Source organism: Anarrhichthys ocellatus, unplaced genomic scaffold, assembly GCF_004355925.1.
Source record: "Anarrhichthys ocellatus isolate YVR2014 unplaced genomic scaffold, GSC_Weel_1.0 scaffold110, whole genome shotgun sequence".
NCBI lineage: Eukaryota > Metazoa > Chordata > Actinopteri > Perciformes > Anarhichadidae > Anarrhichthys > Anarrhichthys ocellatus.
In genome coordinates this window covers 355,799-381,503 of record NW_022280140.1, presented here as the reverse complement: position 1 = coordinate 381,503, position 25,705 = coordinate 355,799, and the positions used below count along the sequence as shown (strand labels likewise).

At 42.3% G+C, this 25,705-nt stretch overlaps 1 protein-coding gene across 1 annotated transcript in view; it reads right to left on the bottom strand.

The window, feature by feature from the left end:
- grin2da (glutamate receptor, ionotropic, N-methyl D-aspartate 2D, a) overlaps nucleotides 1-25,705 on the bottom strand; it is a 177,988-nt gene that overhangs the window by 97,373 nt on the left and 54,910 nt on the right. Inside the window, exons 2-4 of the mRNA XM_031876479.1 lie at nucleotides 7,297-7,942; nucleotides 5,929-6,066; nucleotides 826-1,092 (exon numbers count right to left, since the gene is read on the bottom strand). Of these exons, the coding sequence (XP_031732339.1) occupies nucleotides 826-1,092; nucleotides 5,929-6,066; nucleotides 7,297-7,782 (891 nt within the window). The 5' untranslated portion in view covers nucleotides 7,783-7,942. The remainder of the gene's footprint in view (nucleotides 1-825; nucleotides 1,093-5,928; nucleotides 6,067-7,296; nucleotides 7,943-25,705) is intronic.

The following is a 25,705-nucleotide window of genomic DNA, read 5'->3' as shown; positions in this document are numbered from 1 at the left end:
TCGGAGGACTAGTGATGTTTGACACACAAAAAGAAATGTGATGCCATTTCATTTGAACTTGAAGTATTTCTTTACTCATTCTTCTAATGTTCTCCTATGGGACTTTACTTCTTCCTGTTCTATGCCCATATATTCTCATACATGTATTTAATAATGGACTTGCGTTATGATCTTGCCACTTTGTTTGAAAACACATTACCTATTATAATATTTTGTATTTTTATTTATTTGTTCATTCTTTTTTTAAGTTCCCTGAAGACATTCTCCAGAATGGAGTAATTCCATTATAAACATTTCAAACTCTAATAAAAGTATGTTTTCAACATCTGCTTTATTGCAAATAAACCAAAGCCCATCTGTAATCCTCTGAGTACATAACAAACCCCCAAATACTAGGAACCTTGCACTTTTAGGTTCTCTATAATAATAATAATAATAATAATAAATCAAATTTATATAGCGCTTTTCAAAATACCCAAAGACGCTTTACAGGGCAGAGACAAACAGAACAAACAAACAAAAAGAAAGCCTCCGCTTTTATGGGCACGGCCAATAGTGAACAGGTAGTGCATTTCAGATGTAGCAGCTGATAACAAGATGTCACAGTAACAACGGAGGAAATGGTCTTTTTTTAAAGGAGACATTTGCTGCGTCTTTAATGCGTGTGGAGTCTTTACTGACGTTGGTTAGCTGAGCCCCGGGGTACACAAGAAGAAGGTAGACAGCTCAACATGATGAGACGGGTGTTGTAAATTCCTCAGGTTAATATTGTGTGTGTGTATATATATATATATATATATATATATACGTTAAGGTCTGACTCACCTGGGCTTCGTAGTCTTTGAGCATCCGTTTGGCTCGGGCCCCTCCGGGGTCATCCGTCACGTTGAGAATCACCACACTCTTCTTTTCCCAGCCGATGAATGAACCGTCCGTCATACCCTCCACCATGGCCAGGAAGTCCTCATAGCCGTGGTGACGGGTGGTCACTACAGAGAAGGAGGTCCAGTCGTACTCCTCGAGCACCTCGAAGATCACCTCGAGCTGGAGGGAGGTGGAGCAGGTGAACTGGAGGTAGATGGAGCCACTTTCCTGAAGGCAGTGAGAGAGAGAGAGAGACCTGATGAATCCATGAGAACATTTGGCTTTAAAATGAGAATGTTTGTGATCCGGTGACAGTAGCTAAAATATGTTTCTGAAAACATTCGAGGTGAGGATTATGCAATGCAGTAAAATGATCTTGAGCCAGACTGTGTGAGCTAATATTGCAGTGTGACCTCGTAGCTCACACTGATAGTGGCTTTAACAACGTTTTTATGAATTTATATTTAATGTGACAATGGTCACATTTCACGACTGAGGGATGATCTAAAATGATGCATATATTTTCACTACACTGACATCGGCCTTTCAGGCCTAATATTTTGAGTAGAGCTGTTGGAAGTGTTTCACTGGGTGAAGTCTCTGTGACAACGTTGTAATAAAGGGCGACAGGTTGCTACTTCAGTGTTTTACCTCAAGTACAAGCAGACAGGCTACCAATTCTATCAAAATGTAGCCCACTGACATCGGCATTCACTGCAAAATGCACAGTGCTAAACTGTCATGAACATAATGCAGTCTCTCATACTCCCAGTTATGTAAGAGTGTGTGCATACAGTAGCAGTCTAGCCGTTCTCATCCAGCTCCGCTACGTTCTTTGCCTGGTGGCTGGCTGACTGACTAAACAAAAGAAAAGTCCTTGACTTCTGAATAAGGCTTTCAGTGCCAATGAAAGAGACAGTGATAGCCTTCCTCTTGTTCTTCTTTTCTCTTTTGTATTATTCTTGAAACTAGAACAAAGGTAGAATCCATATAGGTTAGGAGTTGGAGGGTCCAAAGTGTGTTGGTAACAACTTTATTTTTGCTCTTCCTGAACACAAAACAAAGAGGCAGTCAAGCATGTGTTTAAATGAATCAGTCTCTTTGTGCGTCTTTGTGTACATGTAGATGATCAAAGGGGAGACGTCAGGGAGTCTCAGCGCCTCCCCGTGTCGACAGGGCTCACCTCGGGGTTACGCTGCTCTGAACTCGGTCAAATATCAAACCAGTGTCAGCCTGATTCATGTTGTAAGCTTGTCTGCTTGTCTGGACCCAGCTCAGAGGGGAGAGCACAGGGAGCGTGCTGGGAGTGAGTGGCGAGGGTGTATAGTGTGAAATATAAAACATGTTGGTGCCCCCGTAGACGCCGGAGCTTAAATACTCTACTTGCACGCTTGTCATGTGAGCACTCACCAGAAACAATGAATGACTGACGTTGTGTCCCAAGTCACAGTTTTCCAGAGCACTGTTGACACAAGGTTGATTGATTCTTGGCGTGAATCGAGGGGGGAAAAAATGCATGACTCAGCGTCCCGAAGGCAATTAAGAACTGATTAGAGTTCAGTTATACAAACATTTCTCAAATGCAGCGCTACTCTGGGGGCAAAGCTGCGCGTTTGTTGTTTTGAAGCCCAATAGGCAGGGTCACCGAACCGTGGCTTTTCCAGCTAAGCAGCATTTGGGTTGAACACAGTGCACGAGGAAAGAGAGGAGCTAAATCCATGTATTTTGCTTGCAACTGGCAACCTAAGTTAGCCTAGCTGTGCTTCCTAGTTCAAACTAGCATGCAGCTTTGTATATGAGCCGGTTAGGTAGACTTCAAGGAGCATAACTGCCATCATGACTGAATGAATGAAAAATGTCGTCCGTATTCTTTCTGATTTTCTTTTTGTCAAGCTGGCAAGTAGCTTACGAGCACATTCCGTTTGTAATATCATCCACACCCCAAAACCCACCAGTGGATTGAAATGCATGACATCATAGTTCTTAGCAAGACTTTGTAAAAACTGATATCAACATATTTTCAAATCTCCGGCAGGCCTTGAACACATAATGTGTATTTAAATTGTTATGTGTCATCAAAATCACTTTATTTGTACATCTCTTTTCAAATGTCACCCAAAATAACTGGTTTGCAGTAACCAGATCTTGGAGTAAAACATTCAATTATGCGCTCGTCAGCTCAATTGGGAAGCAGGCTGCAAGAGTTCTGAAGAGTGAAGCCAACGCTGAAGTGCCTTAAACCTGCATTCTTTCTAACGGCAGTCAGAGAAAATGACTCTACTTCTCTCTTGATTTATTACCTCAGTAAACATTGTAAACATGAGTTTATGGTCTCAATCTCTAGTTTCAAGTCTTCTTCAATACAGCATGATGTTCATTTAGTACATTATGGTCCATTTAGAGTCAAACAGACCATAAAGCAGGGGATGCTTTAGGGCAGGGCTACAGGGTGATTGACAGGTTGCTACCCTGGCGTTGTCTGGTCTGGAAGTTGTCTGTGTTTTTGTCTTATAACTTTCACCCTTTCACAGTGTGTTTTCACTTCATGGAAGTTAGTTGTAAAATGTGTACACGCTTAAAATGTTGTTCGGTTGCACTTCTTGTGCCACTTCTGGTTGCAAAAAACCAAGACGGAGACAGCCAAAATGCCGAATTTGAGGCTTCAAAGAAGCAGTCCACAGACCAATGGGTGAGGCCACATTGACTATGTCCACTTCTAAAACACAGCCTATGCTGGTCAGTGATGACAGAATATATGTACATATTTAACAAAAGCACATGGAGCCTTGTTTGCTTTTTCTAGTAGCACTTGTGAACACTTGAAATTGTTGGATATGGAGGTTCCAGTGTTTTTTATAGCATTATGGAACCAAACGTTTGCTGATAAACTCTTGAAGCAAGATATTAAAGGTAAATAAGATATTAGGCTCAGTAAAAGTCTAGCATTAGTGTTAACATGCAGCGGCAGCAGCCTGCAGAGGTGTATAAAGCTAATCAAAGGGACTTGATTGAGTCTAACAGGAGCAAAAGTAGATCTGCGCCTCGCGCGACTTCAAAGCGCACTCACCTCGCGCCTTAATGGCAGCTGCTTTTGATAATGATTATTTTCAGATGCTGACGGTTCAGTATCGAGCTCAGCGTCTTACATCAGATGTCACAGTAGCTGAAGTTGCAGTTATGTAGGAATCACAATAACCACATCATGCTGTCAAAAAGATCCACATGAAACAAATTGGCCTATTTATTAGGTAGCACATCTGTCATGTTGAACCTCTTTGTTAGCTTGATCTACTTCTTGCTAATGTCTGTGAGCACAATATTCCCACACAGATTAGCCAGCTGGAGAGCTGACGTTCATTAGTCTGTACCGAAAGCTTCATTTGAAACAAGGTGACTCAGCATTCATCATAACTGGATCGTGAATTTTGAAACTTACAAAAAGAAAGAATATATATTTATTGCAATTGCTAATACAAGTTGTCTCAGTTGTACACTGAACTACTGCAGTGTACACAATAAAATGTGAAATTACCAACGAATGTCTTCTGCTCAGTAATGCAGTGTTGCTGTTGAGCTCAGCAGCAGTAGCAGAACTAGAGCAATTTTGACAAACATTACATTTTCATCTCCCACATTAGTGCTTAGTGATGAGGCCGGAGCAGCAGGTTTTCTAAAATGTTTAGCATTTACAAAATAACTGTGTCCTCCCAGGGACGTCAGTCTGAGTGGAACTACGCTATGAGGCACTGCCGTCTGTTAGTGATGGTGACGGTTACACATCAATATTTCTCACAGGCCTGAAGCAATTGTCACATCCAGAGCTGAAATGTTTATTTCTGTGAAGAAATAAAGTAGTCTTGCTTCAAGTCTGTGCCAGCTCTTGCTATGATGAGAACCTAATGAGGTGTAAAGAAGTGAGGCAATAACCTCTGCATGTTTTCTAATGCTAGCACCTCTGGTCCCACGCTGCTCTTAAAGTTGCTCTATTCCGCTGTATATTGAAAATTAAACAAATGACTATCTGTAGTGTGAAAGGAGTTGCTCAAAGTGACAAACCCACAGAGATTATCAGCCAACCCTGGAGCTCCAATCAGCGTTGTCTTAAACCTCATAGTCTTGGTTTTACAGCTACAACGTCCTGGTTGAGTGTCGACACTTTCATTAAACCCGTTTACAGCTGCAGCAGGCAGATGTTTTCTGAGATAAAGCTCTAATAATCCTATTGTTTGCTTCCTGACCTGCACCAACAGCAGAGAGTCAAAGTAGGCGACTAGTAGGCGAAGACAGTAGAGCATCCAGGAGTTAGTTGAGACCAAAAGAGAGTTAAAAGCAGAGTCAATATTTGGATTCAATAGGAGGCCAAAAGTGCAACTAGAAATAAATGTTTAAATAAGTAACTGGTGGCAAACAAGTTTGCAATATCTATAACTAGATAAGGTCATAATATATTAAAGTTTGGTTTACATCTTGTTCTGCCCTCCCAAGGTGCCAAAAATATCTGATGTGTTGAAGGGAAATGTTTTTCTGAATTATTTATAATTAAAATGAAATATTAATCACAAATTAAAAAATGACTTGCTATGTCAATAATGTAATCCCCATAAGGACATAGTCCATTAAGAAACGCTTCATCCACGGAACAACGGCAGAACTCACGGCTTCCACCCACTTCAACAGATTGTGTTGAATAATTTAATAATTTACCGATATAACATAATTAAAGCTTTGTTTGCTGTTATTTTTGTTGAAATTCTCGACAGCAATCAATAAGTTAAATTTTCTGACAAAAAATAGGTATCCATGGTTGTATTTTACAATTATTTTTGACCCCAACTTCAAGGGAAACGTGTAAACTCATCCTTCGACTCCACTGAAGCAATAATCATAATTCTATCTTTGAAATAAAGATTTCCCACCTCAGAAAGATCAGTGGAGGTTAAGAGGTGGTTCTTCAGTCACTTCGCTCATTATTTCCTATTTCTTGTTTCATCTTTTAAGCCACAGACCCAGCTTTAGTCCCAATTAACAAGGTCGATGATGCAACGTTAAGTGAACCATTCATACCTGTGGCTCTCGTCCCAGGCTGGCCCCTCCCCCTACGGCAACCACAGGAACCCCAGTCTGGGCGGAGACAAACTCCAGCATGGGGGCCAGAGGGGCGCGGTTCGGAGGCGGCGGTCTCTCTTCCTCAAACACCAAACCCTGAAAGTAAGAAAAAAGGTTTGACAATGAAACAAAGCACATCAAACAAAAGGCATTACATCAGCCTCATTGAGAAGAATGTCCTGAGCTTCTCGTCACACAGCTGGCATTTCTTTTATTCTTATGCAGCAAGCTTTGAGAAGAAATTAGAGGGTGAAAGAATTAGAAAAATGTTTACCTTCACTAACTTTCCACAGGATTCAACATCTGATACTCCTCTATACTAAGACGTTACCCTGCTAACACAGATCTAGACTGCTGAAGAAACAGATTATTTCTTTAACAGGTTTATTGAAGTAATGAAACTGTTGGAGGCTTTTAAACAATGGGACGTCTGTGCTGCTCTGATTGGCAATCAATGTTCACAGAGATAAGATCAGACGTATATGTCCCCGCAGTGGACTGGCATCCTGTCAGGAGGGCAGTGTGTGTTGCACCTGCACAATTTAAGCTGCTTCACACCACAAAAAACACAGATAAGCTGATGGCTCATAGAACACCCCCGCTCCTACAGGGCCTACTAACAGATGTGGCAAACAAGCCATGTTTGGATGAATCTTCTGGTAACCGGGGTTTTGTTGTGATTACCGTTCAAGAAAGCGGTAATGAATTCAGGATAAACGCATGAGGGTCAGGAAATTGCCATTACTTTCCGTAATGATATGAGGAGCAATAGTGATTTGAGGCTGGCTTGATGACTCAACGCTTGTCTTCTAGTTGCGATTCAGGGGAGCAAATTGAATGTAAGTGTAGCTGACAGCTCAATTCTAACAGGGTAGCATCTGATAAGCAAATACTTGATCGAGTATGTTCATAACAACACCTTTACTCTGTTCTGACATGAAAACAAACTGACAGACAGACGCTGATTAGATACATAGATACATTTCCGTAGAAGAATGAATGAATATACGAATGAGCGACTCAAGAGTATCGCATGTGGTGCGTTTTATTACCTCCATCAGTATGATCACAAGCAGCTCTCAAGAGTTGAGGTGCAGACTCCCATCCACAAGTGTTATACTATGAATGAATGAGTGAATCAGTGAAAAGATGAACATGCACAATGAACATGAACATGACTGAATGAAGGGAGGGTTTGCAATTCCTCCAAACGTGAATGAACAAGCAAGTAAACCATGGCAGCAATAAGCTGACAGCCTAAATGTATTTGTCAGCTAGAAAGTCGTGGAAGACTTGTGTGCCAGGTGAATTGTATGCTGTGATTACCTGAAGTGGTGTGGTGGCCAGCAGCTCACACAGCTGCAGCAGCAGGGTGCCCGGGCTGCTCTCATTCACAGCCAGGTAGATGACGTTGGCCTGACCCGACGGCGTCATCACCGTCTCCCCTATGAGTGCCGCCAGGGACAGGGATGATGAGAAGGAGGAGGAAAACGAGGCCATCGCAGCTACTCCTTCGAACGAAGCTGTATCCGTTACTCCCCTTCCTCCTCCTCCTCCACCTCCTCCTCCTGGACCGTTTCCCGGACCGGGCCCCTGCCCCTGCCCCTTCCCCGGCTCGCCGACCCCCGTGCCTCCCACCACCGCCGTCTCCGGGAGCAGGGAGGAGCCCGAGTGGACCACAGCGATGTTGACCCCACCCGAGTCCCTCTCTCTCTCCCGGGGCCGCAGCAGTAGGGGGGGCGAGGGGCGCACGGGCCCCGTGCAGGCCAGGACAGCCAACAGCAGTGAGAGGGCGGGCCTTGGGGCCACCATGGGGTAAGGGGAGGGCCAGTGGCAGCAGTCCGATGGGGTTCGGCAGGTGAGGCCAGGTGGGGTTTTGGGGTAGTGGGTGACGTCTTTGGGGCAGAAGGGAGGGAGGAGAGAAGGGGAGGTCGGTGGCTCACAGTGCTTCACCTGATAAGGACAGGAGACCCTGGAGAGGAGAGAGAGAGATTATTATGAAAAATTGTGTCATCATTCTACTGTCAAACTTCTTCTGTAACCAAAAAACAAGTTTCAAACAGGAACACCTATTTCTCTTTTATGTAAGTGTTATCTCAAGCTATGAAGCACTTGTTCTCCAGTAAACAATGTAAATAGATGACAAACAATGCACCTACTCATCCCTGTATGTATTGTTCCTGACTCACACTTCCTGTTAGTTTTCAAACTTAGTACCATTTAGATTCCTAATGATTAAATCCTGCTGACATTTAGGATTAAAAAGGACGACAACAAGAGTTAACAGATAAGGATTAGTCAGTGCAGAGCAAAAGCTCCGGAGCGATGACTGTTTATCAATGAAGATGTCGTCTAAATCTAAATGAGGATCTTGTGGATTAATACATACATTGATGATATTGTAAATACCAGATGGGTTTGAAGCCTGAAGAGGAGCATAGCTGCTTTTATTTGACACCATTTGTTTGTGCTCAGTATTTAAATATTAATAACATGTTTGAATAGTAACAAAAGTCAATTTTCTTCCTAGAAGCTATAATTGACAGCAAAGATCTAGACTTACTGTTTTACCAACAGCGTCGTGGATTCTACCCGGAAAATAGTTTCAACCATCACAGTCAGTGTAAACTTCTTTTTATGTTGTTATTTTCAAATAAATACACAATTCAAATTCATAAATTGTTGCATTTCTATTCAAATACTTGCTTTGATTAAAAAAAAGAAATTGTGGCGTTAGTAGGTAATTATATATTACAAGCTGCTTAGAGCTAACGCGGGTGTTAGCTATTAGTTAGGAAATTATCACCGTTTATTTTTCTATTTTATGTTTTTACTGAGTAGAGCTTGAATACGTCATAATGTAAGCTGGTTAGCTCTTTGTTGTGGGCAGACAAGCCGGTCACTGTGAGTTACAATACGAAAAGTCTTTGATTCAGTTAGTTCCTCTAAATGTCTTTAGGTTGTTTCTCCACGGCTTATTCTTGACTTGCAGTTGTAACAAATTGCAAATTAACAAACGTACATTCCGTTGACGTATTTAGTGTGCGTGTGTGTTACACGTCTGCCGCTGTGTTCCAACTGCGACACGGGTCTGTAAATGTGACTCAAAAAATAATATGTGAGTAACCGGCCCGTCACCGGTCACAGCCAATCAGCTGGAAAACGTTGATTGCTTGCGTCCGATCGGTGCATCTCTACTGAATGTTATGTAATAGTGTAGGAAATACAAGTCCAATCTGGTAGAATTTGGGTCAAGGTTTGATTTGAATTTGAATATACTGCACAAAGCATACTTTGATTTTTGTTTTACTTTTAACCAATATACAGTAATAGTGTGTGGAAAAGAATTCCAACACAGCAAGTGTTTCAGGATAAAAAAGTAGAAGGGGGCGGCACAGTATGGAGGTCAGGTCATTTCCTTCGAGACAGGAAGTCCAGAAGAGTGGTTTTCATCTCGAACAAATTTAGCTTTTTTCCACAGTCCAGCACAGACTGAGGTCTCAGTCATACCATGCCAGCGTGTGGATGGACCCAGAGGAACAGGCATGAGCAGGACCACCGAGGATAAACGGTGAGTTCAAGCAGAATAAAGAAGCAGAGAAAGACCTGCAGGTGACAGAAGGGACAGATGAAGTAAGGGAACGAGAGAGGAGAGGATTAGATAGAGCAGGGATTCCCAAAGTGTGGGGGTGCGCGAGCTGCCTCTAGGGGGTGCGCGAGAGGAAACATGTAATGGTGGTCTAAAGGTGCAGTCCTGTCTCCTAAAAATGACGTTCCCCCAAAACTAAAATGCATTCTCAATTACGTTTGACCACAAACGTATTTTCTCCCTGATTACGTTTGTGTTTGATGTATTACAAATACGTTTCTCATCAACATATCTTTGCCATACTCTAGTCTTTATTCTTTTTCTGTGATCTGCCTCGCCTCTACCCCGCCACCCACAAGTTGTTGCCCCGCAGCCTGTTCCGAGGTCTGACAGACCTGACGATGGGGTGCCTCACGGCGGGGGCGGCTGGAGACCTCGCGTCCGGCGCCAACGGGTGAGCGCCCGCCACTCGGAACCATAAAATCAAGTCCCGGATTTCACCCCGGGGACATTCTGGAGGTATTGTGGCCGGGTGATGTGCCTCGTTGCTGGGGAGGTATGAGCCGAGAGTGGCGGGGTGTTATGGAGGTATATTTTATTTATTTGTATCCATCTAACCCTAACCACAACTTCCACTAGGAAGCCACGTCCCCACCCAAACCTAACCATTAAGAGAGTCACGGTTACTCCCGAATTTTACACGCGGGCCTTTGTGGAGGTATTGTAGCCGCGTAATGTTCCTCGTTGCTCGGCCTGGATGAGCGCGTTTCTGCTGGAGACAGGCGGCGTGTTGTGGTAGTATTCTGACCGCGTAATAGGGAGAAGGAGAGGCGGTGGTGGAGAGGGAAAAAAATGTTCAAATGTTGATTAGAAACGTATTTGTAATAAGTCAATGTAATAAGTCAAACACAAACGTAATCAGGGAGAAAATACGTTTTTGGTCAAACGTAATTTTTAGGAGACAGTGCAGTGAGGTTCTGGTTATCAGCTGTCTGAAGCTCTTATTCACGTCGCCACCTGAACACCAAGCATGCCAGTGCAAGTCAAAAGCCCCTTACATTGTTTATATCGAAATTGGAGGAGTTACAAAACAGCCCAAAACAACTGCAGTCTCATTCATGCTGGGTCTATAAAAAACGCACTGCGGGCTTCATATCTGGTCACAGAATAGCAAGAAAGGGGCTACCGCACACAACCGCCGAAGACGTGTGCTCGCCAGCTGCCAAAGAGATGGTGGAATGTATGATGGAGAGAGAAGCAAACAAGTTGGACATGATCCCGGTGTCCATCAACACGGTGTCGCAGCATCGATGCTTTGTCCGAAGACATCCGGGCTACATTAGTCGGTCGCGTGAAGAAGAGTGAGTTTTACTCTCTGCAAGTAGACCAGTCTACAGATGTGGCCAATCTGGCCAATCTTCTGGTGGACGTCCGTTACCTTTTCGAAGGCACGGTGCAGGAAGTTTTTTTGTCTTTTTTGTGTCTTTTATCTCGTAAACAAACGCCACGCGCGAGGAAACTGTTCTCTCATTGGTCCGAGTTTTATGCGGCTATAAATAGGCTCTGTTGCTTTTTTTATAAGGTGTGTGTGGGGGGGGGTTGGGGGTGCGTGAACCCGGTCGGGATGTAGAAGCGGGTGCGTGGCCTAAAAAGTTTGGGAACCGCTGAGATAGAGGATTGTAGATCCTGCTGCAGTGGGAGGGCAGCTGCAGAGTGTTTGTAAGGGAGAGCATGGGTACAGGGTCCAGAATGAGACCTGCATATGTATGAGAGTGAGACGGAGAGAGAGGAGAGCGTGTGAGGAAGTGTGTTTGTGTGCAACAGAGACCAAAAAGGACAAGCAGTAGTTCTAAATCTGAACACGGAGACTCTGCGTGCTACGGTATATAATGGTTCCTGGCAATGGAAAGCAATCTGTGCATAATTTGACATAATGGCCAAGTCCAAATATTCTGACTGAGTTTCAGATGCACGGATAATAACATCACAGTGAAGACATTTTAGCGACACATTAGCCGCTGTTCTGCTCTTGTCAGGAAATTCTGATTCTTATCTTCATACTTTCCTCTGCTGGTTGCTTATAATGAAGACACAACTGCACATGCTTTCAGGCCATTACACTAGAATGTGAATGTTAAAAGCTTTGCCTCTTTTTGAATATTTGAATTAAAAATGTACAATATAACAAAGACGCAGTGAACATTAACTGCTGATTGTACAGCTGTTACCTTTTGTCCGTCAGCAGTATTAATTACATTTTGATAATTGCAGTATGAGCATTCTTCACATTTAAGTGCAGTATGAGCATTCTTCACATTTAAGTGCAGTATGAGCATTCTTCACATTTAATTGCAGTATGAGCATTCTTCACATTTAAGTGCAATCTTTTCAAATATATATCAATGTTTGCAACTGTATCATCAGTTGCTGCAATGCAACATAAAGCTGGGCTCGGCTACATTGGATAAAACCAGCCAGAGTAAGCTAGATATCGATGTATCCCCACCAATAACCCAGCCCAGGGTTACCAACTGTCTTCCAATGACAGTAGCTAGCAGCACTAGCTCCAAACACTGACCCGTACCCTGCTACTCCCCGAGCATGTTCACTATTAAAATACTCAACGAACATTGCTGTTGTTAGTACTCACAGCTGCCACCCTAGCTTTAAATCAATCTCTACGATGACCCAGTGCCACCAATGCTGTTTGATTTCTGGGTGATCTCTGGGATGCGTAGCTCAAGATGTCAAATGAATATACAATTGAATATCTCACACACTTAAAATGTTAAAGTTTATAAGATTTTTGAAATCTTTATTTAGACAATACATTATCTCATTAAGTTACTATTTAAAGTTTTAATCTGCTGTGCCTTGTTGCTTGTGCACGGATGAGGAAAAATAAGAATGTTTTTCTTTTAAGTAATGTTTGGATTTTACAGCGGACATAATGATGTGGAAATCAGATTTTGGCCGCACGTGTGCATCCCTTTAGCAAGGTAGGAACTTCAATCAATGGAGGTCGGCAAAAACAAGAACTCCGGCTGTTGTTGGGTTACTTTAAGTGGGATACCTGACCAGAACATATCATATCAGCAGCTACAGTAGCCCAAAGGAGGCACAAGCACCTATTCACTATAACAAGCTCTGAGTTGCACATCTCGCTAGAGGGCACCTCGACCGAAGTTGTGGAGAGAATGAAGAGCTGTTTTGGGTTTTTGTTCACAGTCAGATTGAATATCACAGCAGTTGGATAACATTGTGTACATGAGGTTAAGCTCGACTGAGGATTCCTGTGTATGTGTAAGTAACTGAAGAGGATACAGATACCGTCCTGCAGCAGGTATTCTGATAATGTCTTTTTGAAGTGTCTTTGAGCAAGGCATCAAAGCGCTTTCCTTCCCACTCACTGTTTGACGGGTGTTACTTGGGAGATTAACTGGCTGATTTACAAAAGAAATTGGAAAACTTCAGACTGGAGGTTTGATCAGGACTTTAGTTATCTAATCTAACCTAACAATAGAGAACATGCATCAACATTGAAGGAGCAGACAGTGTATCAAATATTATATACAGTATATATTATATATTAAAGCTGAAAGTGCCAATGTAGGACTGACGATTTGAGTCAAGGAATTGAAAATGAATAGTAAATGGTTAAACAATGTTACTTATGTGCATATTACATGGACACAATGTGGCCTCATGGTTGGTAAAAACCTACTTCATCCCTACACAGACTATGACAGCACAAGGCTCATCTAATGACAGCACATGGCACATTAAGTGTCAGGAACAAATCAGTGGCTGGAAAACCACACTAACAAGCAACACCATCCAAATGCAATATTTACATACGCATGACAGAGCTGTCGAGTTCATTGCGAGATATTTCTTCTGAACAGCTTGTCCGACAGCGGCCTCAAAGAAGCTCTTTGTCTCTGAATCCCTTATCTTGTGTTGTGTTTTTTCCACTGTGTGAAATCGTTTGGCTCTTAAACCTTTTGCACAGTTGAAAAAAACACTCGACTTTGACAGAAATTGCTCAATGTACCAAGAACCGAGTAGGGAGTGTCAAAACATTAGAATGGTTGCACATCGACATTAACCAAATATTAACACGGCAATCTCAGTGTTCAAAAGGACGACATATGACTTGATATGGAAGAAGGTTAGCGCCATGAGAAAAGAAAGTATTTAGTTACGAGTTTGAATGTTTTGTCATGTGATTATTCACATGTTGCCCTGATCGTTTTGCATTATTAGTTAATGAGTGCAGAATAGTCCCAGTTGCATCTTTAACAGAAAATAAAATGATCTTACACTTTCACATACCATTAGTGTTATATGTTCAATGCTTTCCATGTGTTGAGCGTTGTAGCCTAACTTCCTTTGTGTGTGTACTCTCCTGAATAAACTCTTCTCAGTTAGTGATCGATGAGTTTCCTGGAACACTCTTCATCAGCCTCCATAAAAAGTGTTAACTTTTTCTTTTTACTATTATTGTTTTCAGCGTTTGTTTGTTGTGTTATATGGGAGTAATATAGAGATGATAACACAGTTAGAGCCAGACAGCATTACGGTCTATTAAAGCAGTTGAGAGGGAGGTTGGGATCCCTGCAGCAACAGAAAAACCTGACTCCTGTGCAATTCTGGCAGGGAAAAGGAATTGTAAGGGATCATGGAAATAAATGACAGCTTCAGAGGCTTGTAGTTAGAATTTCATCATCATTTATTGACAAGCAGTGTTTTTGATACTGTTGTTTTGTTATTATATTGTTTGTGGTATTGTATTGTGTGTGTCTGAATGTCCTCATCAGCCATCTCCCCCCATGTCTCACGTTGGCAGGTCGGTTTGTGCTGCTCAGTTCTCTCTTGCTCTGTGCTTCAGTTATTTTTTATAATAATAATTGTACTTTTGTTAATAAAAGAAAAACGTTTTCTTCTTTTATTCTGATTCTGTTTCACGTTTTCAGATTAGAAATACACCAAAACAAGCCGGTGCAAAGGAACATTTCCTTTGAGAATAATTGAACCAATGCATAGAAAAAAGGAGGAAATATCATTTTCCATCGTGCAGGCTTGACCTGTTTGAAGGATGTAAAAGCCTCTAATGCAGAAAGAGAATGTGGTCAAGAAAGGTGTGCAGTGCACTTCCTTCTCGGTGGCCATTAAGAAATACTCCATTCAAGCATTACATTGGCTTCACTTTCTCCCTGTAGAGGAGGAAGTGAATTAGAATATCATGAACTCATTAATGGCTCCGTGGAGACAAAGAACATGTGTTTGAGATGTTCTTTCCTTCCCGATACAGTTTCCAAATCCTGAAGTTGCAAATCAGCCGATCCAGAGTACCCATCAAATACTAGTGAATTAAAAACAAAACAAAATATATATATAAAATAGTTATTATGATTATTGTTTTTAATAATAATAATATTTATTGTATAGTTGTATTCATATAATAATAAAAAAAATTATCAGAAGCATCCTCAATACAATACTGTTATTGGAGTAAATATGTTTGCTCTGTAAGCAGAGGTCCATGTATGACAAACATGTGTAGCATATATCATGTTTGCAAGTACATAACCACTCAAAACTGGTCCCAATTTCCACAGAAGCTAAGTAGTTGCAGGCCTCTCGCTCACACTTCATGCAATGCGTTGGTGCAACTGAAGCATTTGTTTGCACAAAGGGGTAGAGAGGACAAAAAGAAAACATGAACCGCAGCAATTGCCAGAAGTTCTTTGCTGGTCAGTTTACTGCTGCTGAGGAAAATGGATGAATGGATTTCTTCAGCACACGCCTTGAGGTTGCTGAATTCATTCTTAGATTGAGGCAGACTGTTTAAAGAGTTTGGTTTTGGGTTGTCAGGAGGTTGGGTATTGCATCAAGTGCAGCACAATATGCACTTTATGGATTATTCTCTCATTCCTCACAACAAACCTGAGTATCACTGAAGAAACAGACTGGTGGTCAAAAACGTAACTCTGCATTACTGGCTGAAGGCATGCAAGCCCTGGTGCTCTTTGGTGAAACATTAACACCCCAACGGGTTGAACATATATCTGTTACCCTACAGGCTCAATTAAGAAAGCAATGCAACAACAAGTACCATTAATAAAACACACAAAGTGTGGAGCTGTTTCATGGTTTGGAACAGGCTCTCCCAGCTCCAATTACGTGAACTTGAACGTATTATTTGTACGTATTATTTGTACGTGTGTTTTAGCAACAGTGTGGAGACGGCGTTCCAGTTTCAACCCGATTCCGCTCCTGTGTACAAGTGAGCTCCATAGATCAATTATTTCCCCTGTTTGGTGAAGATGAACTTCACTGGCCCCAACCAACACACCTCATCCAACACCTTAAGGATGACAGTGGGCCAGGCTTTACTGCCCAACATCAGTGGCCAATCTCACTGATGCTGTCGTAGCTGAGATGGAGAAAGTCCCTTCTGCCAGGGATCAACATCTTGTGCAAAACCTACCAAGACGAGTGGAAGCTCTTCAAGATTTATTGGTTTTTCATTTCACAACACAGCGTTTCACAGTGAAAGGTAAGCTGTAGCCCCCCCAGTCCTGTCAAAAATATGCATTCCCATCCAGCGAAACTGCACTGTCAATTACGTAGGTTTTGAGGGAAACTAATTTTGTCGTAGATTACGTTTGATTTTGAATTATCATAAACCGGTTTTAAATGAGTCTGTGGAAGTCGGCGTAGGGTAGAGAGGTCAGGGTGGTGGACGGGTCAAAAAACGCAGGGCTGTCATCCAGGAGTCCAGTTTCAACAAATTTTTTTGAATATAAAAATCTCCACATTTTCTTCCTCAAATGCCAATTTTAGGTTACTATGATGAATATAAACAACACCAGTTTTTCATATTTAATATTAAATCCCAGAAAGCCGAATGTAGAAAACATGAATGAAAGTAAAATTATTTTAAAGAAAAATGAAGTTTCCACCGATGATTTTGTATCTCCAGCGTCTGATTCACTGTGGATGAAAAAGCAATAAAGGAGGAATGGTGCACAGCTAAAGCTTGCTTGTGAATCATACATGTTATGCCTTAATAACAGCCATTAGTCATGCTGTTGGCCTTGGCTGTACGGTTAGTACATCAGCCTCAGATACAGAGAGAGAGTGAAGCAGGCTGCCAAACAGAACCAGGCAGCTGATAAGGTGCTGGCACAGCCTCAGCCTTCAGTGGTTGGATGTTCATTCGGAAGAAATGGTAAATGCTGCAACTAAGATCGTCCAGATAACATTTATTAAAAGTGTGTCAACCTGGTTTTGAAATGCCTTTTAGTTCGCTTACTGTAGAGACGGTCATGGATGCAGCAAACTCAACTATAGTTGTTTGTATGTTTTTATACAATGTAAACTTGTCCTCATCATTAATAAACTGATTTGTTCCATATGGGTCTACGAGTCAACGGAAATCTTTTTTCTCTAAATAAAAACTATTTTTGGCATATTGTCAGTTTGATTAATGATGATAAAGATTGTTATCTTTTTCTCCAATCTTAATTAATGTTCCAAGTCATACTTTCTTCAAAATTGTGCTGCTGCAGTGACCCACTTTCCCACCAGCATCATTAAAATCTCATCTTGTTTTATGTCGTCTTATCTTTTCAGAGGACAAGATTATCTTCTCTGTATCGATTAAAGTCAACACGTGTGCCGCAGAGCGTTTGTGTCCGTCCGTGTGGTGAGAAGAGCAGAACTATTGAACAGAGTTTCCTCCTCCCAGCAGCCGGTTTGTGCAGCAGAGATGCTGATTTCCACCGGCCCGAATCTGTCTTTACAGTGAGGTGGCAGTAATCGCTCACTGACCTAAACATGGATGTTTTCCTTTCTTCTATCTCGCAAAGAGAGGATGTACAGAAATATGAGGCCTTGGATGAGATGCTGCAAACAGAACTACTGGATGAAAGTACACAACAGGAAACAACTAAATGTGGAATTCACCCATCAGACGGGTGTTAGAGTCCCGTGTGATACCAAAAGTCTTCGCTGACTTCCTTTAACTTGCATTTGTTACCTAAATACCGTTACAAACATACTTATTTTAAGCCAAACCATAATGTTATACTAACCCTAACCACGTAGCCTAGTTGTGCTGCCGTAACATATTTTGTTTGATTTTAAATTACATTAAAACTGCAACTGTTATCCGGGAGAATATCCGTTTCCCTCAAAAGTTATTTAAGTGCAGTTTAATTGTATGGAAACATAATTGTGTTGGAGACAAGGCTAGCCAGGAACATACTCGTGATATTCAATCACAAAATGTATTCAAAGGAAGTATTTATAACTCTCATAACTGTCTGCAAACTATGTTTCCAGCAGAGCAGAGTTCGGTGGATGTTGCAACACCGCTAATAGTCAATGATAGCTTATTTTGTTTAGAACAGTCTGACACTGTAAACATAGTTTGCTAATGTTCAACGCTGCAAATTAGCCTGCCAAAGCTCACTAAAGCTGAACTCGATGGGAAATGTTTTTACATATTTACCACGGCAAGCAGATTGATCTCTGCAATTTCCATGCAAATGTATTAATTTGGTTCTGCAATGTGCTGTTTCCAAAGCTGGTGTGACCTCATTTCTAAAATGCTATAACTTCAAACAGCAGTCACTTTGTGTGTGGGTGAGTGGGCGGGGTGGGGGTTGATGGAGTTCAAAATTGGAGTATTGGTTGGATTTTGGACTGTTGGACTGGATGCTTAATAGGCCTTCATCAAAACTAGCATGTAGAATCTGAGATCAGCAGCTGTGGTGGCAGTGAATCTACATTCAAATTAAGTTGTTGTTTGTCGAAAAAACACCCTCCGGACGGATGAGAAGAGGAAACGCTGACACACGGCTGCTTGTGGGGTAGATGTTGGAGCATATTGTGAATTTAGCACGTTGCAGTGCTGCTGAGATGGATTTTGTCTTCTTCTTTTTTTCTGTGCTTGTGTGAAGGCTGCTAATGCATGATTGATCATCAGTCAGTATTCTGCTGTCTGAGACGCAGTGGGAAGCACTCGACCTGGAGCGTTTGAAACATCTGCGAGTGGGAAAGTAAATACGGAATCCTTGGTAGAGACTGCTAACACACGTACATTTAAATGCTTTCAAAACACCAACACGGCGTGGAACATGGAACACATGGTCCATACTTTTCTGCTGTTTCCTGTTATGTGGTGTGGTGTGTGCGAGCTCATGTGCGTACTGTGATTTGTGGGGGTAAAAAGAAGTAATGGCCACCATCAACAGTCCCCTCGGCAGAAAGGACGAGGTTTATGGATGTAAAGGGAAGAGAAAGAGAGGGAGAAATAGGAAGGAAAAGAGGAACCGGATGGAAGGAAACCAGAGAGCACAATGTGATGAAGACACGTAGAAATGCAGTGGCAGGGATATTTCTCTAGACGGGCGGTAGATGATGCGGGGGGGAGGAGGGAGCAGTAGGGAGTCGACACTACGATCAATCAACATCAATTTAGGTCAGCTTTCCCACAAAGGAGAGTACAGTACACATCCTCCAGAGCTTTGAGCCTCCTGCTCCGAGGGCAGAGCGAGCGTGGCCGCTCCCCTGCGTATTAATTACCTCTACTTATGGTACCCAGGAGTTTCATATTACTGTAGGTTTTTCTTCTTTTAATATATATTATTTCATGTAACTTGCTGCTCCCCTGCTGGCACTACAGCCCGGCTACAGTGCTGCAGCCATGTGGATTAGCTTCACTGCGCTCCGCCTCCTTTAGTCAGAACGGCTTCTAAAGTTCAAGAGAAAGTGAAGCTCTCTTATTCATTGTGAAATTACACCTTTTTATTTGGTTTACATTTCTTGGTTGGTCTCTGGTAACCTGTGGTAGTGGGGGACTTCACAGATGGTATATTATGCTGCTATTTTCTTCATCACATGCATAAATAAAAAGGGCTGTAAATGCACAACTGTAGCAATTTGTTTTCCAGTTATGTTTCGAGGGCTGCCTGGATTATTTCCCGTGTAGAGTTTCTCTTTCTAGTGGAACTGAACTGCCAGCTTGGTCTTTAGAAAATGATGTTCCCATACAACTAAATTACATTGTCAATTCCCAAATTACGTTTTTGACATAACATTTTTTTCACTGGCACGTCTCACACCACAGATAAACTCACACATATGAATCTATGGAACGGTCAGCATCAGCTCCGTGCAGGCCCGTGTCTCAGCTGCGTGACTTCGTCCTGAATCGCTTTTTAATAATAAGCGTGTAAGTGCGAGGTTGATGATGGAAAAAGGCACAGCATCAATAAATCTGAAACATAGCCGGAGCAGAGAGTGCTGCTCTCCGGTTTGAGATCCCACAGACTTTGCCTTTGCTTCCTGCCAGCAGCTGGGAAGCAATGCACTGCTGGGGTTTTCATGGGTAAATTTCAACCAGCACTGTACATGTATTGCCACTACACAACTGCATTGAAGGCAGACATTGGCTCTCTCAATGATTACTACGCCTAACTAAAGGTGCACATCTGGACAGGCACAAATCTTCATCCATAGCTGACACAAGATCCCAAACTGAACTGATCACTTGAGGCCCCTGGCGGCCGGTAAAGAGGAGTTAAGAGTCTCTATTCACTCAAAACAGTCAATAAAAGTAGTTTATTAAAAACTGTGAATTACCGCAACAACAAGAGGTCCTCAAAAATCGAAGGCAGATGGGTCCAGCAGTGTGTGAGATCTGCTGTGGACAGACAAACAGACCCACTCTCTCTCTCACACACACACACACACACACACACACACACACACACAAATCCAAACACGATCCCCTCTCATAGCTTAAGCCTGGCAGAGATAACAAATGTTTGTTCCTTATGTCGATGGTAAATTTAACGGCATGGCTTTTCCTGCTGTTACAAATCAATTTTGCCGTTCATGAACTACATTTCTGTGTGAGAGACTCAACAAAACGTGCCGTAGCATGTGGTGGTATCTCACTGGATCGGGGGGCTTTACTTTAAACACTCCTGCTAGAGGAGGAAGTGTTGCCTCTACAGGTAAAGGGATTTAGATACAACTGCCAGTCAGAGTGAAAAAGAAGCGCTGCAGCCTTCAGTGTTTAGTGACTTCAGTTTTCATAGAACAGGCAACGTTAGACCAGATTTGGACCAACATTAAATAATGTATGATAAGATACAAGATCGGTTAACTGAGCCATTCAGTACTGTGTGTTGACAAAAGTCATGATACAGTATAAAGAGACAATTCATTACAAAGAATCAAGTTCGCTTTGACCAGATTGTCGATGCATTTTGATTCAAGATAGAAATGAAATGAAAACCAATGTGTAGATAAAATCATTCATTCAACTCTGTGCGCTGGTGCAGCTACACTTCTCATTCAGGTTTTTCAATGCTGTCTCAAGTCTAGCAAATACGAAGCTGCAGCTGATCCATTTAAGATACGAGGCTTACTTTACCATCTCTGGTGTTTAGATGTGGGGAAGTGGGCGGTTTCTCTGGCAACAGTGCAATTTGTAGAAGGCAGAGAGTGAGCTGTGGTATTTTCTTCCTTTATGGAACCCCGAGTGCGAGGACTGAATTGTGTTTTTTCGTGATAAATCAAGGAACCCGCAGCTCCACAACGTGCTTCCTTCCTCTCCTCATCTCTCTCCGTCTCTACTTCTTTCTTTCCATCCCGTCTTTACCTTTTCTTCCTAATGACCTCCTCTCTTCTTTCTCCTCGACTTCACTCTCCTGCCTCCTCTCATCTTCCCCTCTGCTCTCTCATCTTCTCTTGCCATGCCTCCCCTCCTCCATCTTCATACCCTCTCCTCCTCTTCCTCTCCTGTTGGCCATCAGAATTCATTACCGGCTGAGCTGATTCATGGCTCAGTCCCACATCATTCGGAGAGCATAGAGGCATGGCTATAAATCTGCGGCTACACACTCACACACACACACATACATACAAACACGAACACACACACACACACACACACACACAGCAAAAAATACACTGCAGGCATACATATCGGTATATCAAAGGCATTGGTAACTGAACATAGGGCATAAAGCAGAGCGTGACTGTGGACACACACACACACACAACATGCAATTACACCCACACATCACACGGACACATGTAGAAATCCATCAGCAGTCCAGCCAGCAAACCATTATTACAGGCAGCGACCTGCTGTGCGTCCTTTGTAGCTACGTTGCGACTCCTGGCTTCATAACAAGCGGACATCTTTTAAGAAATCAGTTGCTTCATTCCTTCACCGTCAGGGTCTCATTCATCAGCTGCTGATGAGTAACGTCCAATCTGTTTATGCAAGTACAAGGCAGCGTCTATAACCGTTCTAATACTAATAGACCCTTTGACCAGCGCGCGACATCACAAATGTTGGCAACGGACGTCCCGACGAGTTAGCAAGCTTTAAGCATTGAGTTAAAACTGTTACCAGCATGTTCAGGTGTCAGGATTGGTATTTCGACAGCGAACTCAAGTTTCGACAGGATCGCAAATTTTTCAGAGCAACAGGTGTTTGAGTTTACAGAGTGACCGTGTTAACCGGTGACTTTCAGCCAAACGCGTCCGAGGTTGAATCAGAATCAGAATCAGAATCAGCTTTATTGGCCATGTATGCGTACACACATAGACTCCGGTTTCCACATTACTCTCAACGTACATACATGGAATATACAAATAAACAAGACCAATATAAAAAGGATATTTAAGACAACAAAGTAGAACAGAGAAACTAAGCATACACATTTAACTACTATGTTCAATATTAATATATATTGAATAATGTATATTAGCATAAAGAACAATGACAATGGACAATTGATTTGGGATATTAGTGCTTTTTAGAGAACACCTACAGGTTCTGTTGGTGTTTTCAACAGCTGCCGTCAAGCAACCTCGGATGCAGTCGGCTAAGAAGCACCAGTTAACACGGTCCCTCATCAAACCCAAACAAATCTGAACTGCATATTTCAACTGCAATAATACATATACAACCACAATCATATGTATTTATATGGATTGATAATCAACTCTAATGGTAGTGTTTACTCTGAACCAGGAACACAGATTTAATGAACATGAAGTGAACAGGAGGGCTATCTGGTTACTTTACCAAGTGAGAACTCTCACCACGTATAATGTTAAATTGGCCCGAGCAGGAGGACGGGCGCAGGTGTAAATGATGGGATTAATCAAGGCTGCATGAATTAACATGTCCCAGTTCTACAGCAGGCCTTTCCTGCTCACCGTCACAACTTACTGGAACGCTTCAATGGAACTGAACCATCGTTCATTTCATTAGTTCCACCTGTGCTTTTCCTGCCGGGGCAAGTCAAAATGTCTGCCATGGGAACAGAGCATTGAGATGACATTATGAGCCTACAGTCTCTTTGACCAGCAGCCATTTATCCCTTAAAGGCCCGACATCTACCACTGGATAATGGACAGTGTTACTCAAAGCCATGTGTGCCGAGTATCAGGCTTGGAAGCAAATACACTTTTTAGTTCCTAACAGATAAGTTACAAGGATGTTGTGCATTTAGGTACTGTGTGCTTCTGTTTTGGGATGGTGTGTGCGTGTGTGCGTGTGTGTGTGTGTGTGTGTTTTTTGAACAATAATCTCGGGGTGTGAATGAAATATGTGCCAGGAAGTGAGCCAACCGGGGCCTTGACTGGGTGTCCATGAACGTAAGGAGATGTAAACAGCGCGAGTCAGTGTATCATCCTCAAGTCAGCGAGCTTGCCAAATGTCAGCCACACACAAACACATTGACAAACACACACACACACAAACACACACGTCTTAAACACTACCTACACACACACTCCATATTTCCTTCCTCTCGCTGTCACTACCCTCCGTTACACACTCCCTCCTCCATTCACTCTCTTTAATTAACCCCCCCCTCCTCCTCCTCCTCCTCCTCCCCACTTCTCCCCTCAGGCTTGCACAAAATGCAGGCCAAGGCACTGAAACACACACATTTCCCTTACTAAATACACACACACACACACACACACACACACACACACTACATTGCAAAATCGTCACACTGCAAAAAGGGCAATTCCAAGATTCAAATCTGTCAAGCACTCCTTCCATTACATCGTTCAGCTTGTTTCAAGCTAATAGGTCCTGATGTCTCTCAGGCCGTGGTTACACTTGTCTTGTCGATGCTACTTTAGTCATCAGATGTGCCAGATGGGAACTCAGCTGTATTTATACTGGATATATATTTCATGGTCAAAAGAGCGGCTGTAAAACAGTGGACTTCCTGTGCATTCTGCACAATAAAAGCCCCCCTTTACCTTTGGTGCTTGCTGCTTACTCCTCGGATGACGTATTTTTGTAGGCCAACCCCAGAAGTTATCATCGCGATGGCTCCCTCGACAAAAAGCAGATTTTTCCGATTTTGGATTATTGGAGGAATGAAAGCTCTGTGGCAAACACAGTGATTCATGGTTTATGATACTTAAATGATTTGTTCAGCAAGATAATAGCCACAAATGATGCTGAAGGCTCCTCCCCCCATTGCTACGCACCTACATCCGGAGCCATTGCTCTGAACACAGCCATCTTCAAACTACGCCTTCATTTTTTTAATCTCAACGACACACCTGTACATTTTTGTGACTGGGTCTTGCACGGTTGCGATGCTATTCTGGTAACAATGTGGCTAATCGTTCTGTTGAATTGGTACACGTACACAGCGTCCACTGCAAAAAGCTGGAAACATTTATTATCCAATTAACTGTAATTGGACGGTGAACAGATCACTGCACTCATATTAAGAAAAATGACAATTATTTCAACAAAATTCTTGAGACAAGTTGAGTGAGCCTTATTTTAGGAGGGACTAAATGTTTTAGTGGTGCAGGGGCAAAACACACGGCCTCCACTACAGAGGTTTAACTGCCTGCTGCAGCAGACACTGCACTGCTGACTCCCATCCGCAATGCATAAGATGAGGGTGAGGGACTCAAGATGAACATCTCTGTGTCACAGCTGCATTGATAATGTTCATCAGGTCTATAAACATCACACAAAGTGAGCTGAATTAAAACACAAATGATCCACTTTTAAGGATTTCTGAGGTTTCTTTTATTGAATCAAGTTCAGGCAGAGCTAGGATGGATCTACGTAAAATCAGTGTACCGATACCAATGAATACTGATTAACTTTCACCTGCCTCGATCGGTGCAATAAGAGCCAGAGTCTGTCTGTGTAGCCAGGTTTACATCCAAATGAAGTGCAAATTTAAAATACATTTCCAGAAAATCAGCTGCAGAGAATGTGAATAAATGTGCATTTCCATTCTCCTCTGTTATGCGAACAATGGGAGTTGGTTCATCGAGATAAACAAGTGATCAGTCGGGTGTCACCATTTAGAATAGAAGGATAGGGTGCAACAGGAATATGACTTAAAATAACAAAACCCATATGACAAACGCGATGTAAATATGACATTTCTGTTTGTTTCATGTATTAATGTGAGGGAGGTTACATTCCCCTCATCGCTCCACACAGGTCTGATGTTTTTATCTCGTTCTTTTGAGGAAGCTTGAGTGATGTTATAGTTTGATGCTTCATGTACTTCATGATTTATTCTCTAAGAATGTTTCTATTGTCACATTTTGGTTTTACCAGTACACCGACTTTTCAACCCTGTCTCCAACAAAATGACCTTCCCATTAAACTAAACTGCTGTTTCAATTGCGGTTCGAGGGAAACATATTTCTCTGGAGACTGAACTGTCGTAGTTTTAAACAAACACGGGGTTAACCCACAGAGCAAAACAAAAAATGCTACAAAGCTGCTTTATTAGGTTTTACGCAACAAAACTACTCTCTTAGGTTTGGTCAAAGAGGTCATGGTTTGACTTAAAATGACTGTGAAATTTAAACCAAACAAAAATGCAACAAAAGTACTTTGTTCCCACCGGACACCAACAGTCTCCGGGGTGGAAGCCCTCTGTGTTCTGACCCACCCACCACCGTCCTCGGACTCATTTCAAACTTATGAAAGACAAACTTATGTCTTTGTAAAAAGAAAACGTAATCCACGACAAAATATGTTTGCCTTGATAGATATTTCACAGTTTACTTTTATGAGAATGTTTTAGGTGACATGGCTGC